Source organism: Somniosus microcephalus, chromosome 6 (assembly GCF_052327205.1).
Source record: "Somniosus microcephalus isolate GS21.2 chromosome 6, FLI_Smic_1.0, whole genome shotgun sequence".
Lineage (NCBI taxonomy): Eukaryota > Metazoa > Chordata > Chondrichthyes > Squaliformes > Somniosidae > Somniosus > Somniosus microcephalus.
In genome coordinates, this window is record NC_140992.1 from 251,874,172 (window position 1) to 251,891,271 (window position 17,100).

General features: G+C 45.8%; 1 protein-coding gene across 1 annotated transcript in view; it reads left to right on the forward strand.

Annotated features, from left to right (window-relative positions):
- plcg2 (phospholipase C, gamma 2) overlaps nucleotides 1-6,095 on the forward strand; it is a 204,209-nt gene extending 198,114 nt beyond the window's left edge. Inside the window, exon 32 of the mRNA XM_085991754.1 lies at nucleotides 2,082-6,095. Coding sequence (XP_085847880.1) covers nucleotides 2,082-2,133 — 52 coding nt within the window. The 3' untranslated portion in view covers nucleotides 2,134-6,095. The remainder of the gene's footprint in view (nucleotides 1-2,081) is intronic.
- Nucleotides 6,096-17,100: the final 11,005 nt, after the last annotated feature.

Genomic DNA, 17,100 nt, shown 5'->3' on the forward strand with positions numbered 1-17,100 from the left:
GTGGCATCAAGCTGAGACTGCATGAGAGCAGTCTGAGACTCGATGGCAGCAACCATTGACTGCATTACAGCACTAAGATGTTGCGTGGCTTCCGCCTGTGCTGCAATGGAAGCTGCCACATCGCCCATGACACGTGACACGAGGGCTGGATCCACACGATCTCTCTGGGAGTCCACTATCCTCTGCACAGTGGAAATGATTGGCTCCACGGTGTGCGCAGAGCTCTGTGCAATGTTGGAGACGGACTCCTCCATGCTCCTTACCATTGCCGAGAGGCTCTCTGGCACCCTTGCCATTGCACCTATCATCTCGGTGTTCATGGCCATCACCCTTCTTGAGAACACCTCCCCATCGAGGTCCTCATCTGAATGTGCAGCAGAACTCACGCGCGAACTTGCCCTCCGGAGAGCTGGCTCCCGAGCTACCCTTTCCCCCTGGCCTTGCTGCAGCCCACTCGTCCCCGGTGCATCACCCAGTGCAGACCCCTCTAAACTTGCCTCTAAAGATCGCGTAGTACCAGTGTCTGAGGTGACGCCTGCAGGTGAGAGATGCAGTGACGCGGTGCTTTGCTCCTCCTCCTCCTCCTCCTCTTCTCCTTCCTCACTCTCAGTGGGGGGCTCAGGGACAGGCTGGTCATCTGGTTTCTAATTATGTGAAAGCATAAAGGCACAACACTCACGTTAAGGTGAAGGTCGGGGGGTCAGGAATGGAGCAAGGAATTCAGACATTCTCAGGAGGTGGAAAGTGAGAAAGGTTTGTGGTGTGAAGGGGAAGTTGGATGAGAGAAGGAGAGGGGCTGAAGATACCGCTTTTGCCCCCAAAAGGGTCGCCGTCGCTGATGGTCACGGCACCCACCACCTGCTGCCCAATGAGTCGCAGCACTCGCTCCTCAAGGTCTGAGAGCTGCTGGAGCTGAGCATCACCCCTGCCTGTTCTCTGCTGCTCCCTCCGATTGTGGGCCATCTTGGCCTGCAAGAGAAACAAATGTGTGAGTCGGAATCCAGCTATGTGTTTGGGCGATATGCCTGCCGTCGTTGAACAGCTGTGATTGTAGGCAAGGCGTGAGATGTGGATGTGAGTTTGAGTAGGTGAAGATGTTTGGTGGGTGAGTGGTGGTGGTGTGGTTGTTTGCGCAGTGTGCACAGACTGAGGTTCAGATGCTGGTATCTAGGAGCTGTTGAAGCATGTACTCCCCTTGACCACCCGAGTGAGGTCACTGAATTTCTTGCGGCACTCTGTCAGGCTGCATTCCACCACACTACTGGCCGAGACCTCCTGGGCCACTTCCCTCCACATTGCCCTGAACACCTGAGGCGATGGCCTCCTTCCAGAGGCCGGGAACAGCATTGCCCTCCTTCGCTCCACTCCAGCCACCAATGCCTCCATTGCCACATCTGTGAACCGATGAGCTCTCTCCCTGGGAGTGGGAACAGCCACAGCCATCAGAGGATTTACTTGGTCGCAGGTCACCTCAAAACCAGCAATGCTGAAAATGAGCATCTGCACAATAATGCAACCTCCCCTTTAAGAGCTGGAAGGAACCAATGTGAAGGATGGAAATTCATTAGCGCTCTGCTGGTAGCGCCCCACTGAGGTCATTAGCGCTTGATTTAGCGCCTCACTTCCGTCCTGGGGCTCTAACACCCAATTTACCAGAAGTACAGAATCCTTATCGCCTGGTGCTAAAATTTCAAAAGTTAGCACCCCAAACCCCCTATGTAAATAAATTTCTCATCTCCTCACTGGCTTTTTTGCCAATTATTTTAAATCTGTGTCCTCTGGTTACCAACCCTCCTGCCAGTGGAAACAGTTTCTCCCTATCCAAGCTATCAAAACACCTCATAATTTTGAACACCTCTATTAAATCTTCCCTTAACTTTCTATGCTCTAAGGAGAACATTCACAGCTTCTCTTGGCTCTTCATCCCCCCAAAAAAACACTCTAGTGTCATTTTTGTGGTGCAAAACTGTCATAGTGGAAATTTTGCAATAATTTTATGTTTGATTCTTTGCTAGACTTTTACGGTAATGAGTTGTCAAAGCCTAAGTTGAATAATTAATAAAGCTATTTTCCTTTTTCAGAGGTAAGGACAGGGAAAGGAGACTTGGTAACTGCAGCAAATTTTATACATAAAAGAAGACTGCCTTTGCCATGATGCCAACATGAATGTCATATTGTGTATCAAAAAATATGATAACTGTAAAGTAAGGGATTAGCAAATTTTGAAATAATTGTTAATAACAGACCAATACATTTAGTGAATTTATTGCACTATACCTAGTTATTATTTCTGTCGGGTAATTAAGATCATGTATTATAGTGAAAAACATTGACTATCTTCCCACTTGCATAAAGCACTTTCTTTTTCTCACCTGATTAAACGGCCTATTGACCCCAAAGGCTTTCAAAGAAATCTGTCCTCCAACAGTCAATCAAATAAAAGATATCACATTCAACGTTAAGAAAAAGCTCATGTGATTTAGTGTAACTGTAGAATCAAATAGAGTGCAGTTCTCTCCCCTCATGAAATGGCCTTTGTTTCCTTCAGGTCAATGTGAAGTTGAGTTGATTTATTAAATTTGAACTCTGGTAATAAGACAGAACCCAAGACTTCAAAGTTATTGCTGATTACTCCTGGGGTTTAAATATTAAATTAAATTTAAATAAATTGTTTTACTGAGATCTGAATAGATTTGAAGGATCGAGACTAACTTAATGCGTCGAGTAGCAAGTTCACACAAAATTGAGTATGCCTTACTGTTACCAATTCCAAAACTGGAGGAGGAGCAATGGAGCAAGATGGAGGAGAAACATGATGTGGGGTCATGACCCAAGTTCAACTGTTGGCTTATAATGAAAATTCATTGAAAGCCTTAACAACTGATGCCATCAGACCATATGATGCAGAAAAAAATGGACCTTTGGTGCCTTGTTTTACATGTTAGAAGCATTAAAGGAATGCCCAGTACAAAACCAGAGACGTGGCAACCCTACCAACTGCTAAACTACAACACTGCAACATACTAAAAGCTCAGTCAGTTCATGATTTCATCAATGTAGGAAATAGACTACAGTCCCGTAAGACATAATTTATCTTCAAGATTATGGTTAGCATCTCCGTTATTGTCAAGTAGTGCATTACATGGCTTAATTATTAATTCTTTATTAAACTGATAGCATAGTAGGATTGAGGTGGAAATTCAAAGTACTATACACCAGCCATATCAAAAAGTTCAATGCTTCAGGTAAAGAGTCAAGAAAGCCAACTGCCTTTTTGTATTTACAAGCCTGCGTGTACATATTAGTTTATAGGACCGTGCTGAATCCTAAGAGAATTGTTTTTCCTTTTACAATGAAGCATTTTAAAAAGGAAGGTTTAATTTTTTCGATTTTGTTTGGCACGATTTATGTTGCCATGCAAAGCTTCAATTTCCCCCGACCCAGCAACATTACTCTCCAATCTAAATGTACTTCAAATTGCCTGCATGTTAATTTTGTGCCGTTGACCTCTGGTGGAATAAGGCACATAGATTATCCACCACATAAGAGGGTTTTTGGTTAAGTTATTCAACTTCAAAAATATGAAATATTTCCTTCCTTTGCCTAATGCTAAAAATGTTTTCTGTTAACTTAATATTGTCCCTTTGCGGCTTGTGATATATTTCCTGATCAGCGTCGTTATAATTTCTCTCCAAATGATATTAAAAGTCTATTTTGGAATTGGGAGCATGAGGAGGGAAGAAAAAACTGCAGCAGTTAATTGCAATACCAGAAATTTTCCTGGCCCAACACCCACTGGCTTGTCTCCTCCTATGAGCCTTTGTGATGGCTCCAAAAATATCCAGCTAATTGGTGACACTTTCTTTGCGCTGCTACTGGGTATGGATCCCATTCGCACACTGTGACTAGTATTTGTGCCAGTCTGCCAGGGAGGAAAATCTGCGGTGCAAGTATTTAAGAAAACTGGGTTTTATATCTTCAATGGGACCTTCAGCCACAAAAAGGGAAATTATTTTCTAGTTGAAAATCCGAATCACCTATCTGGGAAGATTTGCTACGGTTACTATATGTAGAGTAATCATACATATGTTCTTTTTAAATGCGTTTAGTGTCACTACACATAGCCATCAGAGCAATTATTTCCACAATATATATTCACGAAATTGCTTTCATTATAAACATAATACTGTTAAGTTATTTGTCCTATGTACATTTTTACTTATAAATGTGCTGTGTAATTTCTTTGTGAATGTATTTTTTGTCCACTTTAAATCCAAATTATTACAATTAAACCCAAGCAAAGCAGTGGAATATTTTAAATGTGTAGAATTCCTGCATGTTTGCAAATTTATAGAAACCATGTTAGCTCGTTACTCTCATGTATTTTATTATTTTTCACCTTCGAAACAAAATTAACAAAAAGTAGCATTTTAAGGGTGATAGTAGTTTGAGATATGTAATGTAAATTTCAATGGCTGTTCAATACTGACATGAAGTGTGCCAAGTTGGTGTGGGAGACACTGTTTATTGTTTTGTTTTAAGCTAAATTTAATGTGAGGAGTGCAAAGCCAAACATCTCTAACATGCCTTTTCCTGTAATGTGTCAAAAGTCTGCAATTTAAATGTAGAAATCAATGTTAAACAGAAAACACATTATAATTTTGCTTTTTTTATCATTCTTTTTAACTTGTTTTCTTGAACATTTTTCTCAATACATTTGGCATAATTTTTAAATATCACTTTAATTCTGCAAAAAAATTGCCATTGAATTCTAAGATAATGTTAGTTCCAGCATTTCAAAAATAGAACCAAGAATCACACCCCATTTGTTGATTTTACTAATGGGGTTGGACAAAACTGATGAATTTTCACCTCATTTAGGGTCCAGCTTTTCAAAATGCTGTGCGTTTTGGATCATTCTCTGCAGGAATTAATGTGGGGAAACTTTTTTTAAATTGTTTTTCTCGTCTCCAATTTGAATAAATATCATTAATGTTGAGATCCTGTTCTATTGAAATATGATTTCATCAAATATCATTCAAGTTGAATAGTGAAGAAATGGCTCACATGATGCGAAGTGCTAGGTAAATGCAGTGCGCTCGGAGACCATGCCACCCTGTAGAAAAACCCACTCGCACAATAAATAGGTGAGATATTAGACTGTTACATATATAAGTGTCTGTTATGCAAATACTGGTGCATAACAAGAAAAAACTGCAATACTGGAAACTTGAAATATAACTACAAATGTTGGAAATACACAGCAGGACCGCATGTGATGAAGGGTAAACACCAGAAACTGCATAACTTGTCTTTCTCTTTACAAATGCTGACCTAGCATTTTCTGTTTCTCACTATAAATAGATTGGTGTTATTTTCCCTTACTGTCCAGTTTTTCATTGTAATCCTTTAAGAATGCAATTGAGGTATAAAAACTGCCAGTAAAGAGCATTTGGTTCCAAAAAAAAATCCTCGGGATGTAGCTTACTTAGTATTTAAAACAGAATGCCTTTGAGTTGCTCAGAGGAAATAGCTGTATTTATATTTTTCATCATATTTTACTTTTTGACTTATCTGATGTCTTCTGTAACTTCAATTAATGTATTTTCTGGTTAATGGTGTTTTAACAGTTAAATTTTAGGGTGGGCTATTTCTTCCACCCTATTGAGAATAAAAATCTTTAGAGAATGAGGAGTGGGCCAGTGAACAGGCAATGTTCTGTTAGCAAGTGATAATTTGTTTGAATTATTTCTGAAATAGTGAGCCATGTTCCTTTTCGAATTCTATAAGAGTAGTTTGTTTTCTGAAACTGGATAATGCATTTGAATATTATGGGTTATGGGAACAGTCAAACTATGCTAAAGTGGTTCTGAAAATCATTTTCGATGGAAGACACGAATCCTAGCTTTTTATGCTGGGTAGAATCAGTTCAGTAGATTTATTTTGCAGCCGTGCATGGAAATTTAGGTAGTTTTAAGTTATCTTAAAAAGTGAAATTAATACAATCTAAAGGAAACGTAACAGTTTTGAACATTTTGTGAATTTTGCTTTTTATTGTCAATTATTTAACGTGCAAATAAAGAAACATTCATATTTTCATGTGTCTGTTTTAAAGTATGTGTATGAAGCATTCTAAATATTTATTGCTAAAATGATAACAGTTGCAAAAAATTTTTTAATTCATACATGGGATGTGGGCGTCGCTGGCAAGGCCTGCATTTATTGTCCATCCCTAGTTACAAATATTAATTTGTGCTAGTAGTTGCAGAATATTTATTAACAACTGCCATATTGTCTGAGCATTGTGTAAGGATAGATAATTGCACAAATAAAAGCACACCATGTAGATTCAACTGTAAAGGCTCTGCAAAGGTAAATTTACCATGAAGCTCCAGTTTTCCCTTAACGGCCGCATACCGAAACTACCTCGTTATGAACACACCAGGTTTTTCAGTCAACTGGATTAGTGATTGTGCGAGAGCCAGAATATCAGGCAGTCTAATGTGTTCTTGCACGTTTTGTGTGAGAGCTTTATTATATTTTCATTCAAATTGCTCTTCATGCAATGTCTCATCCATTTAGGACAGGATTGCACTGTGCACTCAGCTCACCTGGCGTGACCCAAAAAGGAAGCTTCATGTGACTGAAGAAACTCTTCAAGGGACATAGACTATTTTGTGTGATTTTTTTTTTTTAAATATCATTTGTCCAATTACATTTTAATGCTGTTTTATTTTGATTTTACATTTGTTTTATTTTTAGCATCAGAAAACTATGGGCATAAAGATATAATCATATAGGCCCAGATTTTCCGATCGCAGGCCTCCTGCGATCTGGAAAAATCTACGCCCCTACCTGAGGGCTCCCGGGAGGCGCACAGTTCCGCTGCTGGGCCTCTCCAAACTGCCAGTGTGCAGGGCCCACGTATCCCAGAGGCGCAGGTAGTTCGCAGCGTCCCTGGGATCACGTGGACCATGAGGAGCCAATCAGAAGGGAATCTCCCTTCATACATTTGACGGGAAGACCTGTCAAATATATGAATGGAGAGCACCCCCAAAACATAGTAAAACTTTAAATATTTTTTTTAAAAATCACATTTTTAAAATGACATGAAATTACATAAATTAAGTATTTTAAACAAAAATTTAAATTTTTGAAAAGATAAAGTTTTTAACGGGGCTAAAAATAAACTTACCTTTCTTTAAAGTATTTTTAAACGATAAACCAGTGGAAATTTTTAAAAACTTTTTTCAACTCTTATCCTGGTGAAAGCAGGCCTTGCGCCTGCTTTTACCAGGCGCAAGAATTGTAAGGGTTTTCTGCGGGCGGAGGGTCTCCAAAAAGCGGAACTCTCCACCCGCAGAGGCCCTTCTCTAGGGCAGCCGGAGGATCTGTCAAGAGCTTTCTTGACGGATTGGAAATGCCGGTTTCCAGCGCATGCCTAAAACCGGCATTTCCGATGTCCCTACGGGTGGGTACACACCCGTAGGGATCGGAATATCCGGCCCATAATGTTACAGCACGGAAGCCAGCCATTTGGCCGATCAAGTCTGTGCTGGTAATTTTCTCCACTTGAGCCATTTAATTGAATACCACTCTCCTGCTGATTCCCCATATTCTGTAATATTCCTCTTTTTTTCCAAGCAACCATCTAATTCCCTTTAAAAAGAATTTAAAACAGCTGAATGTGCATCTGCACAATCACTAAAAATAGTTGGACTAGCAGTACCCACCATTATTGGCTTTAAAAAGGTTGGAATAAAAGGTTCTTAGTATAGTGCTAGCAGATCTCCCATGGAATTGCTCACAGTAAATTACATGATACAGGAAACTTTGTTCTATCCGGCACCGACTGGACTGAGCTGTTGCCGATCTATCAAAACTGCCAGACATACAAAGTTAATGTTGAAGCATACGGAGGTTTTCATCTCCGTATCTGACAACAAACACTGTTGCTTAGCAACAGCTTGTAAACAGTCGGCCCGTACCTTGGCAGCGTCTGTAGCTTAGCAACAGCTTCAGAGAGACTTTCCAGAGCCTGACTGTTGAAAACAAAGCCATGAGAAGAAAAAAACCTAACAAAACGGCTCCTGATTTCTGCCGGTAGATCGAGGTTTCCGGACATACAACCTCCGTATAAACCAAAGTTTCCTGTACAATATTTCAAGGATTGGCGGGTTATATGGTGTAATGCACAATATTATTGTGGTAATAAATCAAGTCCCATTCACCCTTGTACTCACCAATCTACATTGACGCTCATTCCTTGAATGCATCGATTCTCATCTTTGTTTCCAAATCCCTCCATGGCCTCGCCCCTCCCCATCTCTTCCAGCCCTACTACCCTCCGAGAACTCTGTGTTCCTCTAATTCTGGCCTCTTGTGCATCCCGACTTCCTTTGCCTCACCATTGGTGACCGTGCCTTCAGCTACCTAGGCCTCAAGCTCTGGAATTCCCTCCCTCAACCTCTTCGTTGCTCCTTAACAGTTACCTCATCACCTGTCCTAATGTCTCCTTTTTGCTCGGTGTCAATTATTTTGTCTGATTACGCTCCTGTGACGCGCCTTGAGAAGTTTATGCTAAAAGCTCTCTATATAAGTCGTTGTCAGAGGACAACTGCCGCCTCAGGCTCAGGATATGCTGAGAGGGAGTTGCAGAGCTGTGCCATCTGCTACGAACAGCTAGGCAACCAATCTGCAACTGCACTCCGCTTCCATTCTTATCTATCCAGTTGTAGCCAAAGAATCAGCAGCAAATGGCTTCTCTTCCCACCCCCGCACTGTTACTTCTGGTGTCCCCCCCCCCCCCCCCCCAAGGATCTAGCCTTGGCTCCCTCCTATTTCTCATCTACATACTGCCCCTCGGTGACATCATCCGAAAACACTTGTCAGTTTCCACATGTACGCTGATGACACCCAGCTCTACCTCACCACCACCTCTCTCGATCCCTCCATGGTCTCTAAATTGTCTAACTGCTTGTCCGACATCCAGTACTGGATAAGCAGAAATTTCCTCCAAATAAATATTGGAAAGACCGAAGCCACTGTCTTCAGTCCCCACCTCAAACTCCGATCCCTAGTCACCGACTGCATCCCTCTCCCTGGCAACTGAGGCTGTACCAGACTGTTCGCAACCTTGGTGTCGTATTTGACCCTAAGATAAGCTTCTGACCACATATCCGCGCCATTGCTAAGACCGCCTATATCCACGTCCATAGCATCGCCTGTCTCCGCCTTTGCCTCAGCTCATCTGCTGCTGAAACCCTCATCCATGCCTTTGTTACTTCTAGATTTGACTATTCCAACGCACTCCTGGCCGGCCTCCCGTCTTAACATAGAAACATAGAAGATAGGAGCAGGAGTAGGCCATTCGGCCCTTCGAGCCTGCTCCGCCATTCAATGAGATCATGGCTGATCATCCAAATTCAGTACCCTGTCCCTGCCTTCTCCCCATATCCCTTGATCTCTTTAGCCTTAAGAAATATATCCAACTCTTGAATATATTTAATGAACACCTCCACCGCCCTCTGGCAGAGAATTCCACAGGTTCACCATTCTCTGGGTGAAGAAATTCCTCCTCATTTCAGTCCTAAATGGCTTACCCCTTATCCTTAGACTATGACCCCTGGTTCTGGACTCCCCGGCCATCAGAAACATCCTTCCTGCATCTAGTCTGTCCAGGCCTGACAGAATTTTATAGGTTTCGATGAGATCCCCTCTCAATCTTCTAAACTCCAGTGAGTATAAGCCCAATCGACACAATCTCTCCTCATACGTCATTCCTGCCATCCCAGGTATCAGCCTGGTGAATCTTCGCTGCACTCCTTCCATGGCAAGAACGTCCTTCCTCCGGTAAGGCGACCAAAACTGCACACAATATTCAAGGTGCGGTCTCACCAAGGCCCTGTACAACTGTAGCAAGACATCCTTGTTCCTGTACTCGAACCCTCTTGCTACGAAGGCCAACATACCATTTGCCTTCTTAACCGCCTGCTGCACCTGCATGCTTACCTTCAGCGACTGGTGCACAAGAACACCCAGGTCTCTTTGCACGTCCCCTTCTCCCAATCTATTGCCATTCAAATAATAATCTGCCTTCCTGTTTTTGCCACCAAAGTGGATAACCTCACATTTATCCACATTATAGTGCATTTGCCATTTTTCTGCCCAATCACCCAACCTGTCCAAATCGTACTGGAGTTTCACGACATCCTCCTCACAGCATACCCTCCCACCCAGCTTTGTGTCATCTGCAAATTTGGAGATATTACATGCAATTCCCTCATCCAGATCATTAATATACATTGTGAACAGCTGGGGTCCTAGGACCGATCCTTGCGGTACACCACTAGTCACTGCCTGCCACTCAGAAAACGACCCGTTTATTCCAACTCTCTGCTTTCTGTCCGCCAACCAGTTCTCTATCCAAGTCACTACCTTGCCCCCAATCCCATGTGCCTTAATTTTGCACGCTAATCTCTTATGCGGGACCTTATCGAAAGCCTTCTGAAAGTCCAAATACACCACATCCACTGGTTCTCCCTTATCTATTTTACCAGTTACATCCTCAAAAAATTCCAGTAGATTAGTCAAGCATGATTTACTTTTTGTAAATCCATGTTGACTTTGTCCGATCCTGTCACTGCTTTCCAAGTGCTCTGCTATTACATCTTTTATAATGGACTCTAGCATTTTCCCCACTACCGATGTCAGGCTTACCGGTCTATAATTCCCCGCTTTTTCTCTACCACCCTTTTTGAATAGCGGGGTAACATTAGCTACCCTCCAATCCATGGGTACTGTTCCAGAGTCTATTGAGTTCTGGAAGATGACCAGCAATGCATCTACTATTTCTAGGGCCACTTCCTTAAGTACCCTGGGATGTAGATTATCAGGCCCTGGGGATTTATCGGCCTTCAGTCCCATCAATTTTCCTAACACCATTTCCCTACAAATACTGATTTCTTTCAGTTCCACCCTTTCATCAGACCCTATGTTCCCCGGCATCTCTGGGAGGTTAAATGTGTCCTCCTTTGTGAAGACAGAACCAAAATATGTATTTAGTTGGTCTGCCATTTCTTTGTTCCCCATTATAAATTCCCCTGATTCTGACTGCAAGGGACCTACGCTTGACTTCACCAATCTTTTTCTCTTCACATATCTATAAAAGCGTTTCCAGTCAGTTTTTATGTTCCCTGAAAGCTTACTCTCATATTCTATTTTCCCTTTCTTAATTAATCCCTTTGTCCTCCTTTGTTGAATCCTAAACTGCTCCCAATCCTCAGGATTATTGCTTTTTCTGGCCAATTTATATGTCCTCTCCTTGGATCTTATGCTATCCCTAATTTCCCTTGTTAGCCACGGTTGAGTCACCTTTTTTGTTTTATTTTTATGCCAAACTGGGATGAACAAATTCTGTAGCTCATCCATTCAGTCTTTGAATGTTTGCCATTGCCTATCCACCATCAACCCTTTGAGTGCCATTCCCCAATCAGTCCTACCCAACTCGCTCCTCAGACCATCGTAGTTTCCTTTATTTAAATTGAGGACCCTAGTCTCTGAGTCAACTACTTCATTCTCCATCTTAATGAAGAATTCGATCATATTATGATCGCTCCGACCCAAGGGGCCTCATACAACAAGATTGCTAATTAATCCTTTCTCGTTACATAATACCCAGCCTAAGATGGCCTGATCTCTGGTTGGTTCCTCGACATATTGGTCCAGGAAACCATCCCGTAAACACTCCAGGAATTCCTCCTCCACAGTATTGTTACTAATTTGGTTGGCCCAATCTATATGCAGATTAAAGTCACTCATGATGACTGCTGTGTCCTTATTGCATGCTTCTTTAATTTCCCTTTTAATGCCATCCCCAACCTCTGCCTTACTGTTTGGAGGTCTATATACCACCCCCACTAATGTTTTTTTCCACTTAGTATTTCTCAATTCTACCCATACAGATTCCACATCATCAGAGCTAATATCCTTCATTACAATTGTGTTAATCCCTTCTTTAACCAGTAATGCTACCCCACCTCCCTTTCCTTTGTGCCTATCCTTCCTGAATATCGAATACTCCTGGATGTTGAGTTCCCAGTCTTGGCCATCCTTGAGCCACGTTTCTGTAATCCCAACCAAATCATATTCGTTTACCTCTATTTGCGCAGCCAATTCATCCACCTTATTACAAATGCTCCTCGCATTAAGACACAAAGGCCTAGAAATTCGGTTGTTTGCGCCAACGATTAGCGCCTAAAGAGCCCGAGAGTTGGGGCGTTACCCAATGTTCGGGCGGGCGCAATGAAGATAGCGACACCTCCCATATTGCGTATCCATTTAGCGCCAGCGCTAACTCTTAGCGCGCCGGCAGTTAGTGACGTCATTTCAGTGCAACGCCTTTTTGGCGCCCCTGACCGGATATTCGGTGGCGCCCGGAACCTTTCTGCCTCGCGCTATTAGTGACAGTTGGATGGAACATTCCCAGGCCCTTCTCTGAGTCGGGGGGCGCTATTTAAAGGGGACAGCTCTAGTATAAAAACTGCAGGCACTTGGCCTGTTCATTCTGTTCGTTGCTGGAGAGAGTTGGTGAACTACTGTTGCACACTATTTTTCGGATTTAGCCTTCGAAGACTTGGGACCTGCAGGCCTGTCCAGAGCAGTTGGAGCGCTAGACATTACTGCGTGTTGCCCATCTGGCATAGCAATGGGAGCTGCTTTGGAGGGGCACGTCCTCATGGCCGGACACTTGGAAGGGGCACAGAGACGGCGGGAGAGAGGGCCGGGATTGGCCAGAAGGAGGAGGGGCAATGGAGGTCGGCCAATTAGACGATACGCTGCGAGGGTTTTCAGGCAGCAGGTGTTATACCTTGCCATGTCCGAGGAGCAGTGTCTGCGAAGGCTCAGATTCGGTAAGGAGGTTGTGACTGAGCTGTGCCACCTGCTTGCTGAGGATCTGCAGCCACGTCTACGGTGCAGGACCTCTCTGTCGGTTGCCGTCAAAGTGACTGTTGCTCTGAACTTTTACGCAAGCGGATCCTTTCAGTCAGCCGCTGGGGACATCGTGAATATAACACAATTTGCAGTGCATTGTTGCATCTGGCAAGTGACAGCTGCCCTCTATAGAAGGAGGCGTCAATTAATCACCTTCCCTGTGACCCTGGAGAAGCAGGCGGAGCGCGCGCAGGGCTTCGTTGCTATTGTGGACTTCCCCATGGTATAGGGAGCCATAGATTGCACACACGTGGCTTTGCGGGCGCCATTGCAGAGTCCAGAGGAGTTCCGCAACCGAAAGGGGTTCCACTCCCTCAATGTCCAGCTGGTCTGTGACCACCGCCAGATGATAATGGCGGTCAACGCACAATTGCCTGGGAGCAGCCACGATGCGTTCATCCTGCGGCAGACCTCAGTTTCTGACCTTTTTGAGGGCCCGGCTCACCCACGAGGCTGGCTTCTGGGCAACAAGGGCTATCCTCTCTGCCCATGGCTCATGACCCCACTCCGTTTGCTCGCCACCCCGGCAGAAGAGCTTTACAACAGCAGCCATCAGGCGACCAGGAACATTGTCGAGCACACTATTGGTGTGTTCAAACAGCGTTTCCGCTGTCTGGACCATTCGGGGGGAGCCCTGCAGTACTCGCCAGAACAAGTGGGTCGCATCGTCGTCGTCTGCTGCATGCTCCACAACTTGGCCATTTGACAAACCCAGCCAATGCCAGCCAACCCTCAAGGTCCAGCAGAGCAGGCGGACGAGGAGGAGGAGGAAGAGCAGGCGGACGAGGAGGAGGAGGAAGATGGGAGGGCTCCTGAAAGTGGAAGGGTCATCCGTCAGAGGCTCATAAGGACTCGGTTCTCGGCCCCTCTGACGGAATGATGGCCGTTATTCGTCCTGCGCACTTCGGATCGTTCAAAGCCTAGGAAGTCCACCATGAGTGTAAACAGTTACGAGTACCATTGTAAATAAAAAAAATTCTTTATTGTCAAAAAGTGCTTCCTTCCAGCATAACAACGTCATGTCAACAGAAACCATAACTAACAAAATAACAGTCAACTCTCTGGCAAAGCCGCAAAACGAAACAAACCATCACAAACAATCACAACAGGTGAGGGCGTCCTTGAATTTGGAGGAAGAAACATCTCAGCAACTCCCGCTACTGCTGGCCCCTTGATGGAGACCAACTTCTCTTTCGCAGTCGGCCCCTTCCCTCCCTGCTGCTCCTACGTAATTGAACCCCAGTGGCGGGGTCAAGGCTGGGGGACGCCTGGTGACTGTCTGGAATCGCAGAAGCCCCTGAGGGACGGCCTGGACGACCTCTGGGCTTGGAGGGTGCGGAGGCTGGCTGCTTGATCTGGCCATGGCTGGAAGCAGTGTGCACTGCAGGTGGTGGCAGCTGCACTGCAGACGTTCCAGCAGTGGCATGAGCAATGGTCACATGCCGAGAGAGGACACCTGCACCATGGTCGGACGACACACTGGCTCTCGGAGGGGACCGGCTCGGCTCCACCGCCACAAGCAACTGCTCCACTGATTCCTGCCTCGTGTGGTACTGGAAAGGCCCGGGGTGATCTTAGCTGATGCAGATAGGGTGGCAGCAGTGAGAGTTCGCGTTGCCTCAATCTGGGTCTGGACGAGGCCAGCAAGTGACTGCGTGGCAGCAGTGAGGGCCTGTGTGGCAGGTGCCAGTGCTTCGGAGAAGCCCTGGACAGTTCTCTCCATTGCTTTGGACAAGGCCGGAGCAGTCCGTTCCACTGCCTCGGACAAGCCCTGGACAGACCTTTCCAGGGATTGTCCGAAGCTCTGAACAGTCCTTTCCATAGCGGCCTTGAAGCCCTGGACAGTCCTCTCCATTGCTGCCCCGAAGCCCTGGACAGCCTTCTCCATTGCAGCGCCAAAGTCCAGCACACTCTGCCAGTGTTTCTATCGACTGAGGCATCCTCCCCACTGCAGCCATAAGCTCAGTGTGCCTGAGCTGGGCCTGGGTGCTCATTTCAGCCAGGCTACGCACCTCCTCTGCACTCTGTGCAGCAGTCATCGCTCCCTGCCTCGCCCTCTGGGGAGCCGGTGCCCAAACTTGCCTACCCCCCCTTGCGTTGATGCAGGCCGCTTGTTCCGGCAGCTGGCTCCTCATCAGAGACCCCTGCCTCCCCTCCAGGGAGCTACTATCCCCAGTCTGCAGATGTGTTGGCTCCCCTGCGGCTGGAACGGATGGTGCGGCTTCCTCCTGATCCTCGCCTCCGGAGCCACTGGCACTGGTAGCTTCAGGGCCCGGATCCCGAGCTAGTGATGCAGCATCTGAAAGCAGGGAGGTGGAAGAGTGGCTTTAGCAAAAGGACAGGTTGGCAGCAAGGCATGCCAGATTGCGGCAAGGCTATGACATGGCTCCACAGTGAGAAAGCATGCTGGCGCGGGGACCAAGTGGAAGGAGACAGCTGAAAAAGGTGAGATCCTTACCATCGCTGTCGACAATGGGGTCGGCAGCTGCAGTGGTAACAGGACCACTCAGACGTCCTCCAAGAATCTGATGCACTCTCTCCTCAAGATCCGTCAGAGAGACCACTTGTGGAGGTCCTCCACTGGTTCAAAGCTGGTCCTTGCGAATCGTCGCCAGCTTGGACTGCAGGGGAAAGAAGGGGAAGTTCTGTTACATGATGCCCTGAGTGATCATCTCATGCCCCCCATGGTGCAAGAGCCCTTACATGATGCCCTGAGTGATCATCTTATGCCCCCCATGGTGCAAGAGCCCTTACATGACGCCCTGAGTGATCATCTTATGCCCCCCATGGTGCAAGAGCCCTTACATGACGCCTTGAGTCAAATGTGCATGTGTGTGCCCAGAAAGGGCCATGGGTGCTTGCTGACACATGGCCATTGGGGCATCGCGCACCCTGTAGCCGTGAAGTCAGGCGCAGATGGAGGGAATCAGAAGTTTGCATAAACACCACACACCCGAACGACCCGAGTGAGGTCGTTGAATTTCTTCCTGCACTGAACAGGGCTCCTGGTCGCTATGCTGCTGGAGTTGACCCTCTGACAAACATCCCTCCAAGCTCAGCGGTACTCCTTTTGATTCGGCCTCTTGCCATTGTCAGGATAGAGAACATCTCGACGGCGCTCCACTGCGGCCACCAACTGCTCCAGAGCCTCAGTGCTGAAGCGCTCTGCTCTCTGTCTCACCTTCTCCATCTTGACCAAGTTTTTTGCGCCAGAGAAGGGCGTGCGCCGATTCTGAGGCCTACAGGGCGATGAGTGTGGAAGCTGAGGCTGACTGACCCACCCCTTTAAGAGCCAGCCGGCGCCTGGCAGTCTCGTGGTTATCGGTAATTGAGATCACCTGCGCTGCGCCCGTCCACGCCAATATTGGGTAGCGCCGGAAGTTTTGCGCCTTAGGAGGCCCGTGCAACGTCTGAATTCGCGCCTCAATCACCTTTGGGGGCGATGCAACCCAATATCGCGCCAGGCGGCGATAAGTTTCGTCTGGCTATAAACTTTGCGCAGCGCCAGTTCTAGTTCTAACGCCTCAAGTGAGGCTATACCCAATTTCTAGGCCAAAGCCTTCAGGCTTGTTTTTTTAACGCTCTTAGACCTATTAGAATTATTATTTACTGTGGCCACGTTTGATTTAAACCATTGATTTCTCTGACTGCCACTTTTGTTTTTCTCCTTCCTATCTTTTGCTTTTATCCTTGTGATATACCTATCAATTCATCCAATGAAAAGCGACGAGTTAAGAAAGTAACTATAGGTTTTTATTGGCTAAATAACAGAGCCCACCCTCGTGGGTGATCGGATCCAACAAGGAGGAATACCAGCCAGTCGACCACCTTTATACCTGGGCAGGTAGGTGGAGCCATGGGCGGAGTCAGCAGTGGTCAGCCCAGGTATAACAGCGTGACAAGAGGCGACCTCGTGTAGTGATACAACAGTGTAAACAGTGATAACCATAGTGTAACGATGTAACAGTGATAACCATAGTGTAACGATAGTGAACGATAAAAGTGGTTTACCACACCTTGTTTCCCTTTCCTGTCTCCCTGATCAGGTTCCCAACCCCCTGCCATTTTAGTTTAAACCCTCCCCCACAGCACTAGCAAACACCCCCC